Here is a 14,763-nt window from a genome sequence, read left to right as displayed (position 1 = left end):
AAAGTGCTTCTTGAGGAAGCACCTATCAGGTGCTTCTCAAAAAACCCCTTAGAAGCGCTTTTATCACTCAAAAGCACTTCTAATTATTTTTGCCAAACGCTACCAAAAACACTTTTACTAATTTAAAAGCGCTTTTGACAATTTTAAAAGCAGTGCCAAACGGGCCCTTAGTTTATTTATTCTTTTTATCTTTTAGTCAATAATTTTCGTATTTGTTTACTAAAAGTTTGTAGAAATTACTTTCGGACTTTCAGTTCAGAGTTTCAGACATAAGGAAAAGAAAAAAAATAGGTTTAAGATGTTGACGTGCCCTTGACTTTCTTGTTAAGCCTGTATCACGTGAGAGAACTCAAATATATAAGGGCCGGCCAACATTTCCCAATTAATGTTGTATTTGTTGTTATCTTCCAAGAACTGCATTCAAAGATTGTTATAGCGGAAAATCATGATTAAAGCAAGGAGTGATCATTCCTGTTGTTTCTCAGACCTTCTTATTTAAGGTTAGCCTGGTCGTCCATGTTGGGTTGGTCTGGCCCAATTCAATTGGGTTGGGAATGAAAAGAAGCCTTTCTGTGCTAGTGGCTTTTAACTGAGATCTTACAGACAGTCAAACACTGGACTTATTGCAACTTAACTAAGCAGTTCTATAATCAGAACAGTATATGTTTCCTATGTTAAAAAAATCGACAGCTTTCTCATTTCCCTTTCAGCATTTTTCATACTTTGCCTAAAAACATTCACAATAAACTTGGCATGACAAAGTGGGCTTCTGACAACATACCTTTTACAGACTCCTTAAGTTTCATCTCATATTCTGCATAATTTTGACACAATCTCTTTTTTGTATGTGTAAGAGTTGTTAAACCAATGATTTTAATGTAGTATTCACTGTCTTATACAATGGCTTTTGCTATCACTTCTCTTTCATAATGCAGAAAGATAAGAGTGGGATCAAGGGTCATCAATTCACTTAAGCACACATTCTACAGTGACTGGTACATGACACTTCTAATTTATGGCCTCTGTATAATATATATACATATATAGGGATTACTACCATTTTGCTCCCCAGACTATTACACTTGTATCAGTTTGCTCCCCAGACTTCTAATTTGGAAAATTAAGGACTCTGACTTTTTCAATTTTGCCAATTGAGGTTCTTTTGTCAATTTACACATTTTTTATCCAAATCTTTGAGGGCAAAATGGTCCCTTCCAATTAGATCTTATCATTTTTTCCTCATGCATCATTTTTTCTCTTTTATTTCTTGCTAAATTTTGCTTGATCATCTCGAAATTTTAGATGAAAAATGTATAAATTGACGGAATAACCTTAATTGGCAAAATTGAAAAAGTCAGGGTCCTTAATTTTCCAAATTAAAAGTCTGGGGAGCAAACTGATACATGTGTAATAGTCTGGGGAGCAAAATGACATTAATCCCATATATATATATTGCAAGTAACATTTTATTTTCAATTGTTGTGAATAATTTGAGAAGATTCTATTGTGTTTACACCAGTTCTAATCCCCTAAAATCAGTTGTCTCTAACTTATTTGCTTTGGTAATTAATGGCCAATTTCTTGTCAAGCATACATACATTGTTTGATCAGAAAAGAGGGTAAGGTGATACTTCATGTGGCTAAAGTAGTTGGTTCACAGCCATCATGTACACAAGCCAAGACATCCCTGTAGTCCCTTGAGATTGTGAAGGAATCATAGACCTTCCCATCACTGCTCTTTTTGTATTCCAAGAGAAGCGACGAGTGGTTAAATGCTGTAAGCTTTACAAAGCCAAAGTCATGATCTTTGAAAAGGCTCCAGCTTGTCTGCACTTGGCTAAAATCTGATAAGTGGCTACCTCCTCCACCCACAACAACATGGATGGTTCCATTTACAGTTCCTGAATAATGAGACTTTTCTGTATTTACACACTGATTCTGCAGACACAGTCGATGATGAAGGATCAGAATGGTAAGTAAAAATATAATTTAAACTGGTTATTCTGATAGGGATAGTTTGACGGACTAGCCCACCAACTTAATCATTCATTAGGAAATGCTTGTTGACAAAAGAAAAGTAAAAATTGTCTGGTACATGGTGCAATTTCTCAGTAAATGCTAGTATTAATTGCATACCTGGTAAATGGGGCATGTTCTTTCATAATTATGGACATGGCCATAAAATGCAATGTCCACCTTGTACTTTTGCCAAAGCTTTTGCATGCTTTCCCTTCCCATAGGCTCTTCAAATGAACCCTCCACCCCATACCAATAGTCAGAGGAATAACCAAGAACACGATGAGCAGCAAATATCAGCCAAGGCTGTTTCTGCCTGTCAGCTGATGCAAGACATTTCTCAATATATTTGTACTGCTCAGAACCTTCCCTCCAATCATGCTCAGTGTCAGCTATACAGAAGTGGAACATACCATAATCTGTGGAATACCTGTAAATAAAAATTACATTAAGATTTTCGTATGGGGCTTAAAAGTATATCAATGGTTGGACTAATCATATAACAGCCCATTGGAAAACTAGAAAATCAGCGCAAACAGAATGGCCAGAACCAACAATTGATATCTTATCTTCCAAAAATTGCTAAGCTAGCCAACTTATTGGATAATTGGTATGCTTTTCAGTGTTGATTCAAATAACATTATATGCTCAAAAATTATTTAGTTAGCTAACTTTGAATTCTCTAAGATATTTCTTCTCTAACCAGTCATAGTAAATCATAGAAGCATTCATGTTATTTACCAGAACTTAGCTCTGTTCTCAGCAGGAACATAAAACATTGTCTCAGCTAGAACTCCACATTCACCACCCGCGTCATTAGTGTCATAGAAGGATCCAGTCCCTGGTGTGTCTCGTTCATGATTGCCACTGTTGGAGTACTTCATGTAAGTTTTAGAGGAAAATGTGAACTTATACAAGCAGTTCAAGTATACATCATGCACAGCAAAAAGAATAAAACAAGCATGCAAACCTTGCAACCATATATGGTACAGTTGATGCAATGGGCTCCACCTGTGATGTGAACTGGTCCCACTGTGAGATGTATCCATTGGCATAGCTAAGATCTCCTATGTGAAATACTATGTCAATATTATGTAAGTCCTTGATAAGTTGATCTGTTGTATTGAGTGAGCCTGGCTGATAATTACTGTATTCATTTGAACCATCACGCTCAGCCTGAAATTTGTGGTCGGAAAAGTAAAGTTTCTTCTACATTACTATCAAAGATAAACATATAGGCAGCTACATGTAGAAATTAAATATCACATAATGATGTGGGACATGTGTGTAGTGGCATAATTCTCTTTGTGCATTCAAGATTGTCCCCCAAGCTTGTTAGTTTTGATTCTCTTAAAAGTACCTTCCCCATGTCACCAAATATAACAACACGCTGTAATGAGTCCTGCCCTGGATACGGTGATGACTTGAAATTGTAGGACTTGCTCCAGATATAGGAACCATTGGATAACCTATGGCCAAGCTTGTAAGTGTACCTACATAGACAATCACCATTTATAACATTCTTAAGAACTGAACAGCATCTTTATAGTTCCTTTTATAAAATAAACTTGAGTTTTCACAATGCATACAATGAATTTGGCCACAAATCCTTTAGAAAACTCGTATGGATGAAACCAGGATCACGCCAACCAACCGTTCGAGCTGGTGAACCTACAAATTACAAGAACCGATGTTATAATAATTTTCTTGTTTCCTTTTTTTTTAGCATATATATGTGGGTAAATTTTTCCCTCTTCAAAGTTCATTTAGCCTTGCTGTTCAAATTAGATTGATCATATGATCCATACCACACATGCTGCCTCGACTAAAAGTCAATGTTCCTGCTGGAGATCGAATTTGAGCTTCTCCCTTGAGACCCCACTTAACAAAAGGTACAGCTTCATTAATGATATAGCCGCTTGTCCAGGTTACTGTCATCTGCATAAGAGTAAAACAATCAGCATTCTTAGAAACTTGGTTGCACATGTATATCATAAATAACATCATTCCATTACAGTTATTTTGCTTACTTGGGAGGTTTACCAGATGATAACATACTAAATTGTTCATCCATGTTAGCCTCATCACCATCATCATAATATATCAGTTCCATGGATAAATGTTAGCAATGGACTACATTTATACATGAAATTTAATGCATAAAAAAAAATGGAGTACTTTATCAGTATGACCAGATCATTTTACTTTTTTCATAAGACATGCATAGATAATGCATATCTCAGCCTTGGAAATTCACATCCAGATTTCCATGAATAGAACAGTTTTAAGTCAAAAAAGCATAAACGTACCTCATTCCAGTCTTTCCCTTGAGCAAGACGTGGGTAAAGGGGTGCCTTCGGATTTGTGAAACTTATAACATTAGAAACTGCCACCAATTTTGGCTGCATTGTACGAATATACTTATAAAACACTGCCATTGTTAGCAGGAAATGGTAACACACACACACACTTGAAGTGCCATTAGTATTTCAAAAATCAACCAACTAATTAGCTGAAATTTTAAAACAATGATATTTAATATTATATGAAGCAACCAATTAGCTAAAAGAGAAGAGACATGAACACACGTTAGACAGCCCGCCAGAGAATAATGCAAATGAGAAATCTGCCCGTTGATTGATCAATTGAAATTTTAGAGATGCTTTGCCCGTCTTTTTATAATCAGCACTGGAATCATTGACAAACTTGTACTGAAATGAAAACAAGATTTCAATACAAAAACTGGTTAGAGCATATTAAGAGCTATAATTTGCTCAAATTTCAAGAGAGATAATACTGCAATAACACACACCTTTATTGGAGCTGAGCATATATATGGAGCCTGTTGTCTAGAGTTATCAGATGGACAGGTCGATGGGCTGCCATAATAGATTGAATTCTTTAAACTACAAACCTTTAACATACAGAGGGGGGAAAAATTATGCAGTGATATGCAAGATTGTGGCCTGATGCCATGTTAGACAACCACTGGACCCAAAGCTTAAGATATTTGGAAATGGGGGGTCAGTATAAATCAAGTCAACAAAACCCACACAGTCCTGCCATGTGCTTGGGACTAAGGCATTTTGAGTTGATTTGTATATATGTGAATTGCAGTCATCCAATGTAATAATGATATATACAAAAAACAAGCAATCAACTTTCATAAGATTTAGCAAGGTGGACATTACTTGAAATTTGAAGGAGAAAAGACTGCCAACCAGTCATCTTCAGAAGGGTTAGGACTAGCAACTTCCACAGTTACCCACTCAGAATCTCCCCCCTGCACATAAAGTGAGCTAAAATCAAGGACTCCATAGCTACCACAGTTCCATTCAAAATAACAAGATATATTGGGTAACAGTGAAAACTGCAAGAGAAGTAGTTAATGTTGTTACCTTGGTGCCAAGAAGGACAGGGTGGGCTTTGACAGAAGCATTTTCGTGAAGCTCATAAACAGCTCTGTGAATTTGAATATTGGACAGTGGCTGTACCCCATCACCTCCATGCTTATTGTGACCATGAGCTACTGCGAAAATATGCACCAACAAAACCAATATCACCACTGCAACTTTCTGGGACAAGAAGTTGAGGCCCTCCATCTGTGCTTGTGGAACGCCCGTAATGCGTGTGGCCCGGTCCAAAATGATCAAACCCCAATATGTTTAGCATTGATGTCTCAGTCAGATTTATAGCAGGCCAACCGAATCTGTCTTTAACACTCTTTTTCAGTCTTTGCCGTATTGTCAACCTTTGGCTGTATACTTGTATAAATATTGTAGTTTTCTTTTTTGGCCAGATTCTTGTGTTAATGTAGTTATTTCTTTTTTTCTTTTTCTAATAATTTTGGTATTGGTTTCAGTTCAGACTTCAGACGTAAAGAAAAGAAAAAGATGGGATCAAGATGCCGACGTGCCATTGACTTTCTAGAGAGAGAGAGAGATATAGTCAATCTTTTTCCATACTCTTTTGCGGTTTTGCCAGGTAATAATTAAATCTTAATAAATTAGAATTCCAAAATTTCCAAGTAACCTCATGGCGAATAGACCATTCTTATAACTTTATAAGCTTGCAAATGAACTGACAAATGGTGCTTCTGTATAACCAAATTAGTAGAATAAGCAAATTTAAATGTAAACGCAAACCAAATACAGGGCCGTCCCTAAGCATAATTCGGCATATGCTCAAGTCCATGCATAATTCGGCATATGCTTCCATGCATATGGAAAGATAGATTGATCAAAGCATATTCTGTTAAACTAATAAAACTATTTGGACCACATTATATACCACCTTTAAAATAGGTGGGACCCAGTACATAGGTGAATCCCACACGTCTAGCAGTGATGTTATCTTGTACATAATCTATAGATTAACTACTTGAACATAAAGTAGTGGAACTCTAGCAATTTTGTTTCAAGTACGCATCTTTCTTGGCCTCTCGTGTGTTTTGTAGTTATGAAGTCTTCGGTCGTCGAAATTAAGAGCCAGTGTGTATAGAGGTTAATGATTCATTTATCTAGAAGTGTTGGTAAGATTAACAAGGAAAAATAATTTATGACTTAGCTCGTGCAAAGCTTGTTTTACAGATACAAATCTGGCTTTTCCTAGAGAGAAATATAATTTGGATCAGTTAAAAACGAAAAACTTTTAACCAAGCATCAAAGCCCTTGCTAGATTACAGAATACATATGCGCAGGCTGGGCAGAGGCACAAGTTTCCATCTGTTTCCATCTTGACGCTTTAAAAAGATCCTTCATCTGTTTCCATCTTGACGCTTTAAAAAGGTGGGGGAAAGCAGCTTCTCCAACTCCACTAAGCTGAAATCTCATGAACATAAGTAGTCAAAGAATAGTAATATAATTTCTGCAGCATAAGATGCAACAATAAAGATCAATGTTGACTTACATCTCAAATTTCTGAAATGCTTCCTTTCGTTTTGTCAAATATACATCACCATCTTTAGGTACATTGATTAATGAATTTCCTATAGAAAGTGGAGCTGGGGAGCAGATTGAACCAACAAAATTGGGTCAAAACACAAAATGAAAGAAAAATGCAGCATGTGGCACAACATGTAACATAGTCCAGATGGCAACTTAAAGCCTCTAAACTGAGTTTATTTTGTTGCTTAAACAGTTTTCGGTCTCAAGACTTGCTGGACTTTCAAATGTTGCTGTCTATTTTGGGTGATGGCTTCATTCTTTATAATGCAGCCAAACTAAGAGAATTCTGTTGTGCCTCAAACGAAAAGCACACCGGTCATTCCATTTACAGTAAGCATTCAAATATCCCCTAAACTATATAGAATAACTCTATAAATGATTCATACGTGGCAGCAGAGCTGGTTGTTTCATCATCACATCTTTGTGAACCTTTAGAGGCGCTGGTCTGTCAGGCTGCTGGACACCCTGTTCAACAAGAGCAATGCAAGTATGTAATTTATTTATATAGCTTAAAGATATACATATCAGTCAAGTGAAACTTTTGATTAGATCATGATCATTTAGTCGATGCATTCACCAACTTGTAGCTTATAACGGTGTTAATGGATGTATCAATTAAAAAATACTTCCCAAGTCTAATAATGACAATGATCTTTTGAGGCCACAATCACAAGGAAGAAGAGCTACTGAGACAAAAAATCTTACTGATGTGTAGGAAGCATCTGCATCTTCAAACAGACGCTTGAAAATTTCTATGCTAATTGAGCTAAAACAAGAAGTATTCAATACCTTCTTCTTTTCCCGCCTCTTCAGTATCTTCATATGGCATTTCTTGATGTAGTGCATCAAATGATACCGGGAATGTCTGGAGCACAACTGTTCTTGGATCTTTGGGTTCGCAGCTAGCCAGTCAGATATATCTTTGGACTTAACCACCTCGTCTTTTTGTAAAGTCTCTAACCACAAATACACCGGTCTCCATTGATCCGTGCGTTGAAATCGAGCGTGAGGTGTATCAAGTTGGTTTTCTTCTTTGTCCTGCCATAATAATATTACACAAACGATGTCAACACTAATGCATTCTATAAGAAGAGCATCACCCTAAAATTGAAAACCAAACATGTTAAACCACATTTCCGATTCAAACCTTATTGGTGTTATTCCCTAAATCATGGGTCATTTTAATTCTACCCACAACCTCAATTGCCTTGTTAATTTCCAGAGAGCACCTACAAAGTCTACAACTTTAAGCGAACCACTTGGTGCACTTCACTGTCAGAGTGACAGTGTGACTATAATGATATAATCCCAGGTCCCAAACCAATAAATCGCTAGTCATAAATGCAATTAAGGGCTTAAACTAATTTCCCATTTTATAATTACAGATTACAGAGCGTTACTACACCCCAAAAATCTCATCGTATTAAACCCAATTGGTATATGTTTGGATTTATGGCCCAAACAGTATAATTACACAAAGATACCATATTTAACAAAATCAAAAACCGAAAAATGGTTTAAACCTAATAATTAACAAAAAAATTAAAACAGTATTAAAGAATGAGGACCTGATTGGGGAGTCTCATGCAATTCTGAATGGAAATAAGGCGCTGACAGAGGTCGGCACGAGGCATGGATTTGATGCCTTCGGGTATGAAATCGAAGTTGGAGTCTATCCAGGCCTCGACCTCGGCCATGGACACGGCTTTGGCCTCGGGGAACGAGCAGAGCCAAGCTCGAGCCATGGTCTCCCATTCTTGGGACTGCTCGCTTGTGTTGTCGTTATCAGACCCTCTCTGTTCTGCTTCTTCTTCCTCTGATGCTGCTGCTACTGCTAGGGTTTGCTCCGCAGGGTTCAACATTTTCGCGTCCCACGAAGAAGAAGAAGAATTGTTTTGGGTTTAAGCAGAAGCAGCCGTTGCTGCGATTTTTGCAGTTACAATAGAACTGGTGCGGATATCAGTAAAGGGTGAAAAACGACGGCGTTTAAGGTGTTTGGTTTTGGTACTACAATACGATGACGTCTCGATTGTCTATCCCTCTGGAGTCTGGGCTTTAGTTGTGGGCCAAGTCTGAGACCCGGGGGGGGGGGGGGAAAAGTTTTGTCGTATACTAAAGATTAAGATGGGCAGTCAACCAATTCAGACGTGTAGTTAATATATATATATATATATATATGGCTTTATTATACTTTGTCCATTTAAATTTTGAGGTTAATTTTATTTTACTACTTAAAAAAAATTATTTTAATTTACCATCTGAATTAAAAATTTGTTGCAATGTACCACCTGTCTAAACTTTTGTTAAAAATAAAAATATTTTAGTCTTTTTAAGTCAGTTTTTTATTGTATCAAAGTAAATAAAGTATAAAAAAACTATTTTTTTTTTCTAACAATAAGAACTTGAAAAAGACCAAAACACTCTTATTTTTAACAAAAATTTAGACAAAATTAGCTAGATTGGTACATTATAACAAATTTTAATTCATGTGGTAAATTAAGACATTTTTTTAAGTAGTGAAGTGAGATTGAGCCTAAAGTTCAGGTAGGTAAAATATAAAAAAACCTAGATATATATCTATTAAGTTAGCAATATTTTCAGTTTTTATTATATCTTTAAGTGCCTTTTTTGGGTTGAGAAATACCCTTTTTCTCTTTATAAAAAAAGAAGTCGATATAATAACTCATCTTTTTAAATTATATTTATCTACTTTTTGTTTTGAAGCATAAATTTATATAAATAAGAAAAATAGTTTTATCTAAAAAAGTAAAATATATTTTCAATAGAAACCTAATAACTTAAATTACTTTTATGAATGGAAGAGTATAAATGCAAATAAATTATATGCTTATATTTAGTCATTAAATTATTATCGAATTGGATTAATCATTTGTTATCAAATTGGAATCAAAATTATTGAATTGAAATGTCCTTCAATATCTAATTCTAATTGGCCAAATTCTTGAATATAACTCTAAGCCCTTGAGAAAGGAAATAGGCCAAATGAAAATACAACTCTGGCTATGTAGATGAAAGTTAATATGATGCTCACAACTTCAGTGACCATCATGACATGCTCGTACCAAAAAGAAAGCTTGCATTTCTCATATATCTGTTAAAGAATATGTTGTACTTAATGAAATTTGTTTCTTTTTTTCTAATGTCTAATAACGAAAAACTTTTCCTGAATGCTTTCTACAAAAGCAGTGCCTCTATATATTTGCTCTAAAGGTCATCACACGCAGCTACCTGGTCTTGTGGGCTTTGGCCATCTTCTTCTTTCTTTTCTTTAGAGCCTTTGGCACTTTGGTTTTACGGGATTCCCTCTTCTCTTCTTTGACTTTCTTCTTGTTCTCTTTCCTAGCAGCTTTCTTATCAAGAGGATCCTGTGCCTTATTTCTTGGTGAGGAACTCCCCCCTTCTGAGTCGCTTGAGTTTTCTTCATCTGTATCAGAGTCGGATTCAGTCTCAGAAGCTTCAGAATGATCATTCGCATTCACAGAAGACTTCACTACAGCATTATCATCCTGTTGCTGCTCTTTCTCAGATGGAGCTGGTTGGTCTTTAGAAAGGGCCTGCTTTAGTCCTGTAATAGTTTTATAGTACATGTCTCTAGTGTCCCCACCACTGGTTAACCGTATTACATCCTCCTCAGCATTCTTCACATCTTCTAGTGTCTTCGGAATGTATGACTGGAAACAGGAGAAGAAAAACAAATGAATATCTAAAAAGTTTGCGTGCCCGCAATCACACTAATGCATTCATGTTTATATATATAAGCAACTTCAATGATATAGTTATATTATCGTCACCTGCACAAATACTTTGTCTGCAATTTCTTCCTCTGCAGATACATCTCCTCTTGCCACAACTTTTTGTTGCACCTGAAGACAAAGCCAATCAAATAGAGATCTTAACTAAGTTCTTTAAACATTTGAAAGCAAAAGGATAGAATCAAACCAGATCCAGGTAACTGTCCACCGCATCATCAGCAATACATGGATCAACTATAAAATCAAAGAGCTCCCGAATTGTCATAACAGCTACACCATGTTTTTTAAAGAAATCCTGTGTGCCACCAAATGCATGATAAGTTCATAGCACTGAATACATTACTTATGTTTTTTAAAAAGAGAAGAGAACAAAAAGTTTAGCTGGTAAGAACTTACAGATACATGGACACAATCTTCACGTAGGAAATCAAGGGCATGAGGGTGGTCCAGATCAACTGCTTGAGAAACATCAATAATGTACAAGTGACCCTGCCAAAGAGGAAGGGAATATATAAATAACATTGCATACTATCATGTACAATGAGTTCAAACTTTAAAGTGATTGATTGCAACACACACCTCAAAATAAAGTATGTTGTATTCACTGAGGTCTCCATGCACCAGTTTGCACTTCTGATATAACATTCGCATAGCAATAATCATCTGCAAAGAATCACTACGACGTCATTCCAGTAACAAAAAAAAATAATCAAATATAACCTTTTTACTAGCATAAAATTACTTAATATTAAAGGTTTCTCAATAATAATCTATAGAGTAGAAAGCAAGAACTTAACAAATTATAAGACTAAGCTATTCCCAATGAACACTAGTATGGCTCCTCAAACCCGAGCCAGCCAAATTATAAATCCAGCATATACAATCCAAAAACAGGTCTAGAAAGGTTGGCTTTATGTGGGCTGCACTTTCACAATGAGCCTCACCAAGACTAGCAACAGAAAGAAGAAAAAAAAACAATTGAGAGCTTTTAAGTCCTGTACATCTGTTGCCACTTTCTTAGCCAAAAGGTTCTGGTATTGTAATTATTATCACATACAATATTGTCATCAAGGATTTAAGCACACCTCCATATAACCTTCTCGCAGTTTGTCTAGTGATAATGCAGCATCCTTCAGACGAGGTGCTGCCCAACCTGCCTTCCCTGTAATAGAATTCAACAGCCAAGGTTACCTTACAAAGCCTAGACTCAATACTCTTACCAGAGGGTAAAAAAAAACAGGTGAAGATAGATAGCCACTTGAAGTTCCAAGATATATGCATGGTCACAAGGGCTTAACAACCAAATCAAGTTTATCTTTATTTTTATTTTCTATATGATCAAATCAAGTTGATATTGCCACACCCATGAGAATATATGTTCCTTACAAATAGGCACAATATACATACCTATGAATTCCATGACCAGAACATGAAGTCTTAAGAGAATTGGAGTTGGGCACCTAATTCCTTCGGCCTTTAACCTGCATTTTTTACAAACCATTGCACATAAATTAGCAATTCCACATGACAAAACCAGCCTCATAATAAAAACACAGGCTTGAGGCTCTATCAAGACTGAAAGAGAATTTTTGTAAGTTTGAGCTAAAACCACTGCGCAAAATGCATAAAATTCTTTGTGTTTCCACATATGTATTTATTAGAGAGAGGGGAGGGCAAGAGTATTGATATGCACACTTGAACAAGGTTAAACTAGTGCTGCTAGAGTGAATGCAGTATTAAAATTTTAACAAAAGAGTAAAATTTATCCATATTAAAAATTTTGGTCTTACCTCAACAAATTCCTCATTTCTTTCTCAGCCCATGTCCTCACCATTTTCCTAGGATTGTGCTTGCAGTATCCATGTCTGAATCGGTAGTCCCCTTGTACATATCTATCCCTGTCCCTGAAGTTGTTTGGACAGCAAAACAAGTCAGACATATTATAAAGCTATTGATATAAGCACATATATATGGTACAAATCCAGCACGCTAGGCCTGAAACAAATTTCTCAAAAACTATATGGATGTGTATGTATGTTTATATTATTTGGCATTTTAACAGTCCAAAGTTGCTAAAATGTCAATTAGACAATGAAATTGTATAAAAAGCAACATACTTAAAAACCAGAATAGATGTTTTGAACACTTTGATTGCCAATTCCTGGCCATCAGATTTTGTTGCATGATAAACATTTGCCTGTTCAAGAAGAAAGAATAATTCCATGATGAGACCCCAAATGCAAAAATCATGTATCAGACGAAACTAGAAGATTCAGAAGTTATCATCACTCTAGAAAGATTAACACCAAGTGAACAAATTACTTCAGGTGTTAAAATAAGGGTAATGCAATACTTACTTCTTTCCCAGTAGAAATGCAGCCATTGATATCATTAAATACACCACTATTCAGCATTTTGAATAAAGCCATCCGAGTTCTAGGATCAATGGCCTGGTGAAAATAAAAAACCAATCAGCTAAAATACACAGTCGGAATGGTTAAAGAGAACCCACGAATAAAATATGTTGTCTTTCACCTGCTCAACAGTTGCACGATCCGCTTTCTCGGTGGTTTTCGTTCTGCCAATGGCCATGTCTCGAACACTCCCACGGATGGCAGTTGTCACAGAGTTGGACATGCCAACATTCAACCTGCCTTCCCATTCCTACACACGCAGAGCCCAACAATCTTTAAAGCAAATTAGCAGTTCTAAATCTCTAATCTAATTAATCCAACCAAAAAATATGAAGGGTATTTCAGCTAAGAAGTTTTACATACACCACTGATTCTCGTAATTGGTAATGAAATAATAAACAGAAGTAGAACCAAATAATGAAAAGGGTATTTCAGCTAAGAAGTTTTAAGTACACCAACAATAAAAACAATTGAAAATTTTGAAAATTCTGTTTTGGATTGCAAGTGTACCTCTAAAGGTGAAGCTCGGATGTGAGTAGTGAACTTCTGGTTGCGATTAGCGAGAGGCTGAAGGGTTGAGTTATTAGGGCGAGAGTGAATGCCTCCATGAGCATTGGGACGTCTCGAATTGATTTTGAAACCACCTTCTACTGCTTCGTCATCGTCCTTGGAGTCCAAATAGTCCAATGCATCTCCAATGTCCGAGTCCGATGTCCACGAAAGTTCTTCATCCTCGTCCTCTTCAACTTCTGCTTCTGCTTCTTTCACTTCAGGAACACTTTGAGCATTCGTTTTCTCTAATACTTCTTCAACAGCAGACATTTTCCTTTGTCTTTTTTTTTTTTTCTAGTTTTTTTGCGAATGAAGAAAATCAATGAATTCCAAATAAAATGGAAACTACTGAAAACAAGTTCTGAGGTGAGCGGAAGCTGTCGTGAACTGTGTGAACCGTGTGAACCGGCGTAGACGAGTTCTGAGGGTAATTGGGCCTTTGTTTCAATTAGGGTTTCAGGAATGTATTGAAGTTCGGTTTGTTTCATTTCTGAAGCGGCCATGCCACCTGCAAAGTAGGGTTCGTTGCGCGCGCGAGGTAAGTCGCCACGTAGGACGAAGCATTTTTTTTTGAGCAAATAACAATTTTAGTACCTCAATTTTATATGTTGTTTCAATTTAGTACCTCAACTTTAAAACCTTGCAAAAAAGTACCTCAACTTTCATTTTGTATCAATTTAGTACCCCAACTTTAAAACCTTGCAAAAAAGTACCTCAACTTTCATTTTGTGTCAAAATAGTACCTCCGTTAGTTTTTCTGTCAAAATAGCAGGGGTATTTTCGTCTTTTCCTTAAATTTAAAAAAAAAATAAATTTTTTTTGAATAAAAAATAATATATATTTTTTTTAATAAAAAATAATAAATTTTTTTTAATAAACAAATTTAAAAAATTAAAAATAAAAATAAATTTTTTTTTGGGTAAGGGGTGCAGGGCGGGGAGGGGAAGGGAGATTGAGGGGCGGCGCTGGGTAGGGCGGGGGGCTGGGCGGGGGGGAGGGAGGTGGGTCGGGGCTGGGTGATAGGGGGAGGGGGTCGGGTTTGGGTGAGGGGGAGGGGGTGGG

The 14,763-nt window shown here is 36.3% G+C and overlaps 3 protein-coding genes across 4 annotated transcripts; all 3 read right to left on the bottom strand.

Annotated features, from left to right (window-relative positions):
- Positions 1–1,447: 1,447 nt before the first annotated feature.
- LOC147274552 (putative inactive purple acid phosphatase 27) lies at positions 1,448–5,661 on the bottom strand. The gene is made up of 12 exons (XM_086255835.1): positions 5,415–5,661; positions 5,208–5,299; positions 4,829–4,895; positions 4,605–4,727; positions 4,326–4,418; positions 3,825–3,954; positions 3,606–3,687; positions 3,377–3,509; positions 2,987–3,192; positions 2,758–2,883; positions 2,137–2,446; positions 1,448–1,938 (listed from the first exon to the last, which is right to left on the bottom strand). The coding sequence occupies exons 1-12, from the start codon at positions 5,616–5,618 to the stop codon at positions 1,633–1,635; spliced, it is 1,872 nt and encodes a 623-aa protein (XP_086111961.1). The 5' UTR covers positions 5,619–5,661; the 3' UTR covers positions 1,448–1,632.
- An 887-nt stretch (positions 5,662–6,548) lies between these two features.
- On the bottom strand, positions 6,549–8,896 carry LOC147274551 (ribonucleoside-diphosphate reductase subunit beta). Of its 2 annotated transcripts, none has more exons than XM_086227678.1 (5): positions 8,531–8,896; positions 7,668–8,000; positions 7,349–7,427; positions 6,925–7,018; positions 6,549–6,836 (listed from the first exon to the last, which is right to left on the bottom strand). In XM_086227678.1, the coding sequence occupies exons 1-5, from the start codon at positions 8,822–8,824 to the stop codon at positions 6,773–6,775; spliced, it is 864 nt and encodes a 287-aa protein (XP_086083804.1). In that variant the 5' UTR covers positions 8,825–8,896; the 3' UTR covers positions 6,549–6,772. The 2 variants fall into 2 exon arrangements, with proteins under 2 accessions (XP_086083804.1, XP_086083805.1); XM_086227679.1 differs by having other exon boundaries at positions 7,752–8,000.
- Positions 8,897–9,993: 1,097 nt separating this feature from the next.
- On the bottom strand, positions 9,994–14,190 carry LOC147274550 (uncharacterized). Its single transcript, XM_086257399.1, has 12 exons — positions 13,660–14,190; positions 13,271–13,399; positions 13,093–13,185; positions 12,853–12,932; positions 12,526–12,639; positions 12,143–12,216; positions 11,821–11,897; positions 11,315–11,398; positions 11,132–11,224; positions 10,923–11,030; positions 10,775–10,846; positions 9,994–10,654 (listed from the first exon to the last, which is right to left on the bottom strand). The coding sequence occupies exons 1-12, from the start codon at positions 13,969–13,971 to the stop codon at positions 10,208–10,210; spliced, it is 1,683 nt and encodes a 560-aa protein (XP_086113525.1). The 5' UTR covers positions 13,972–14,190; the 3' UTR covers positions 9,994–10,207.
- Positions 14,191–14,763: the final 573 nt, after the last annotated feature.

The sequence above is a fragment of the Dryas octopetala genome, chromosome 9 (genome assembly GCF_963921425.1).
Source record: "Dryas octopetala chromosome 9, drDryOcto1.1, whole genome shotgun sequence".
In the NCBI taxonomy this organism is placed as follows: domain Eukaryota; kingdom Viridiplantae; phylum Streptophyta; class Magnoliopsida; order Rosales; family Rosaceae; genus Dryas; species Dryas octopetala.
Note: the sequence above shows the minus strand (reverse complement) of the source record. Positions and strands in the feature narration are given on the sequence as shown.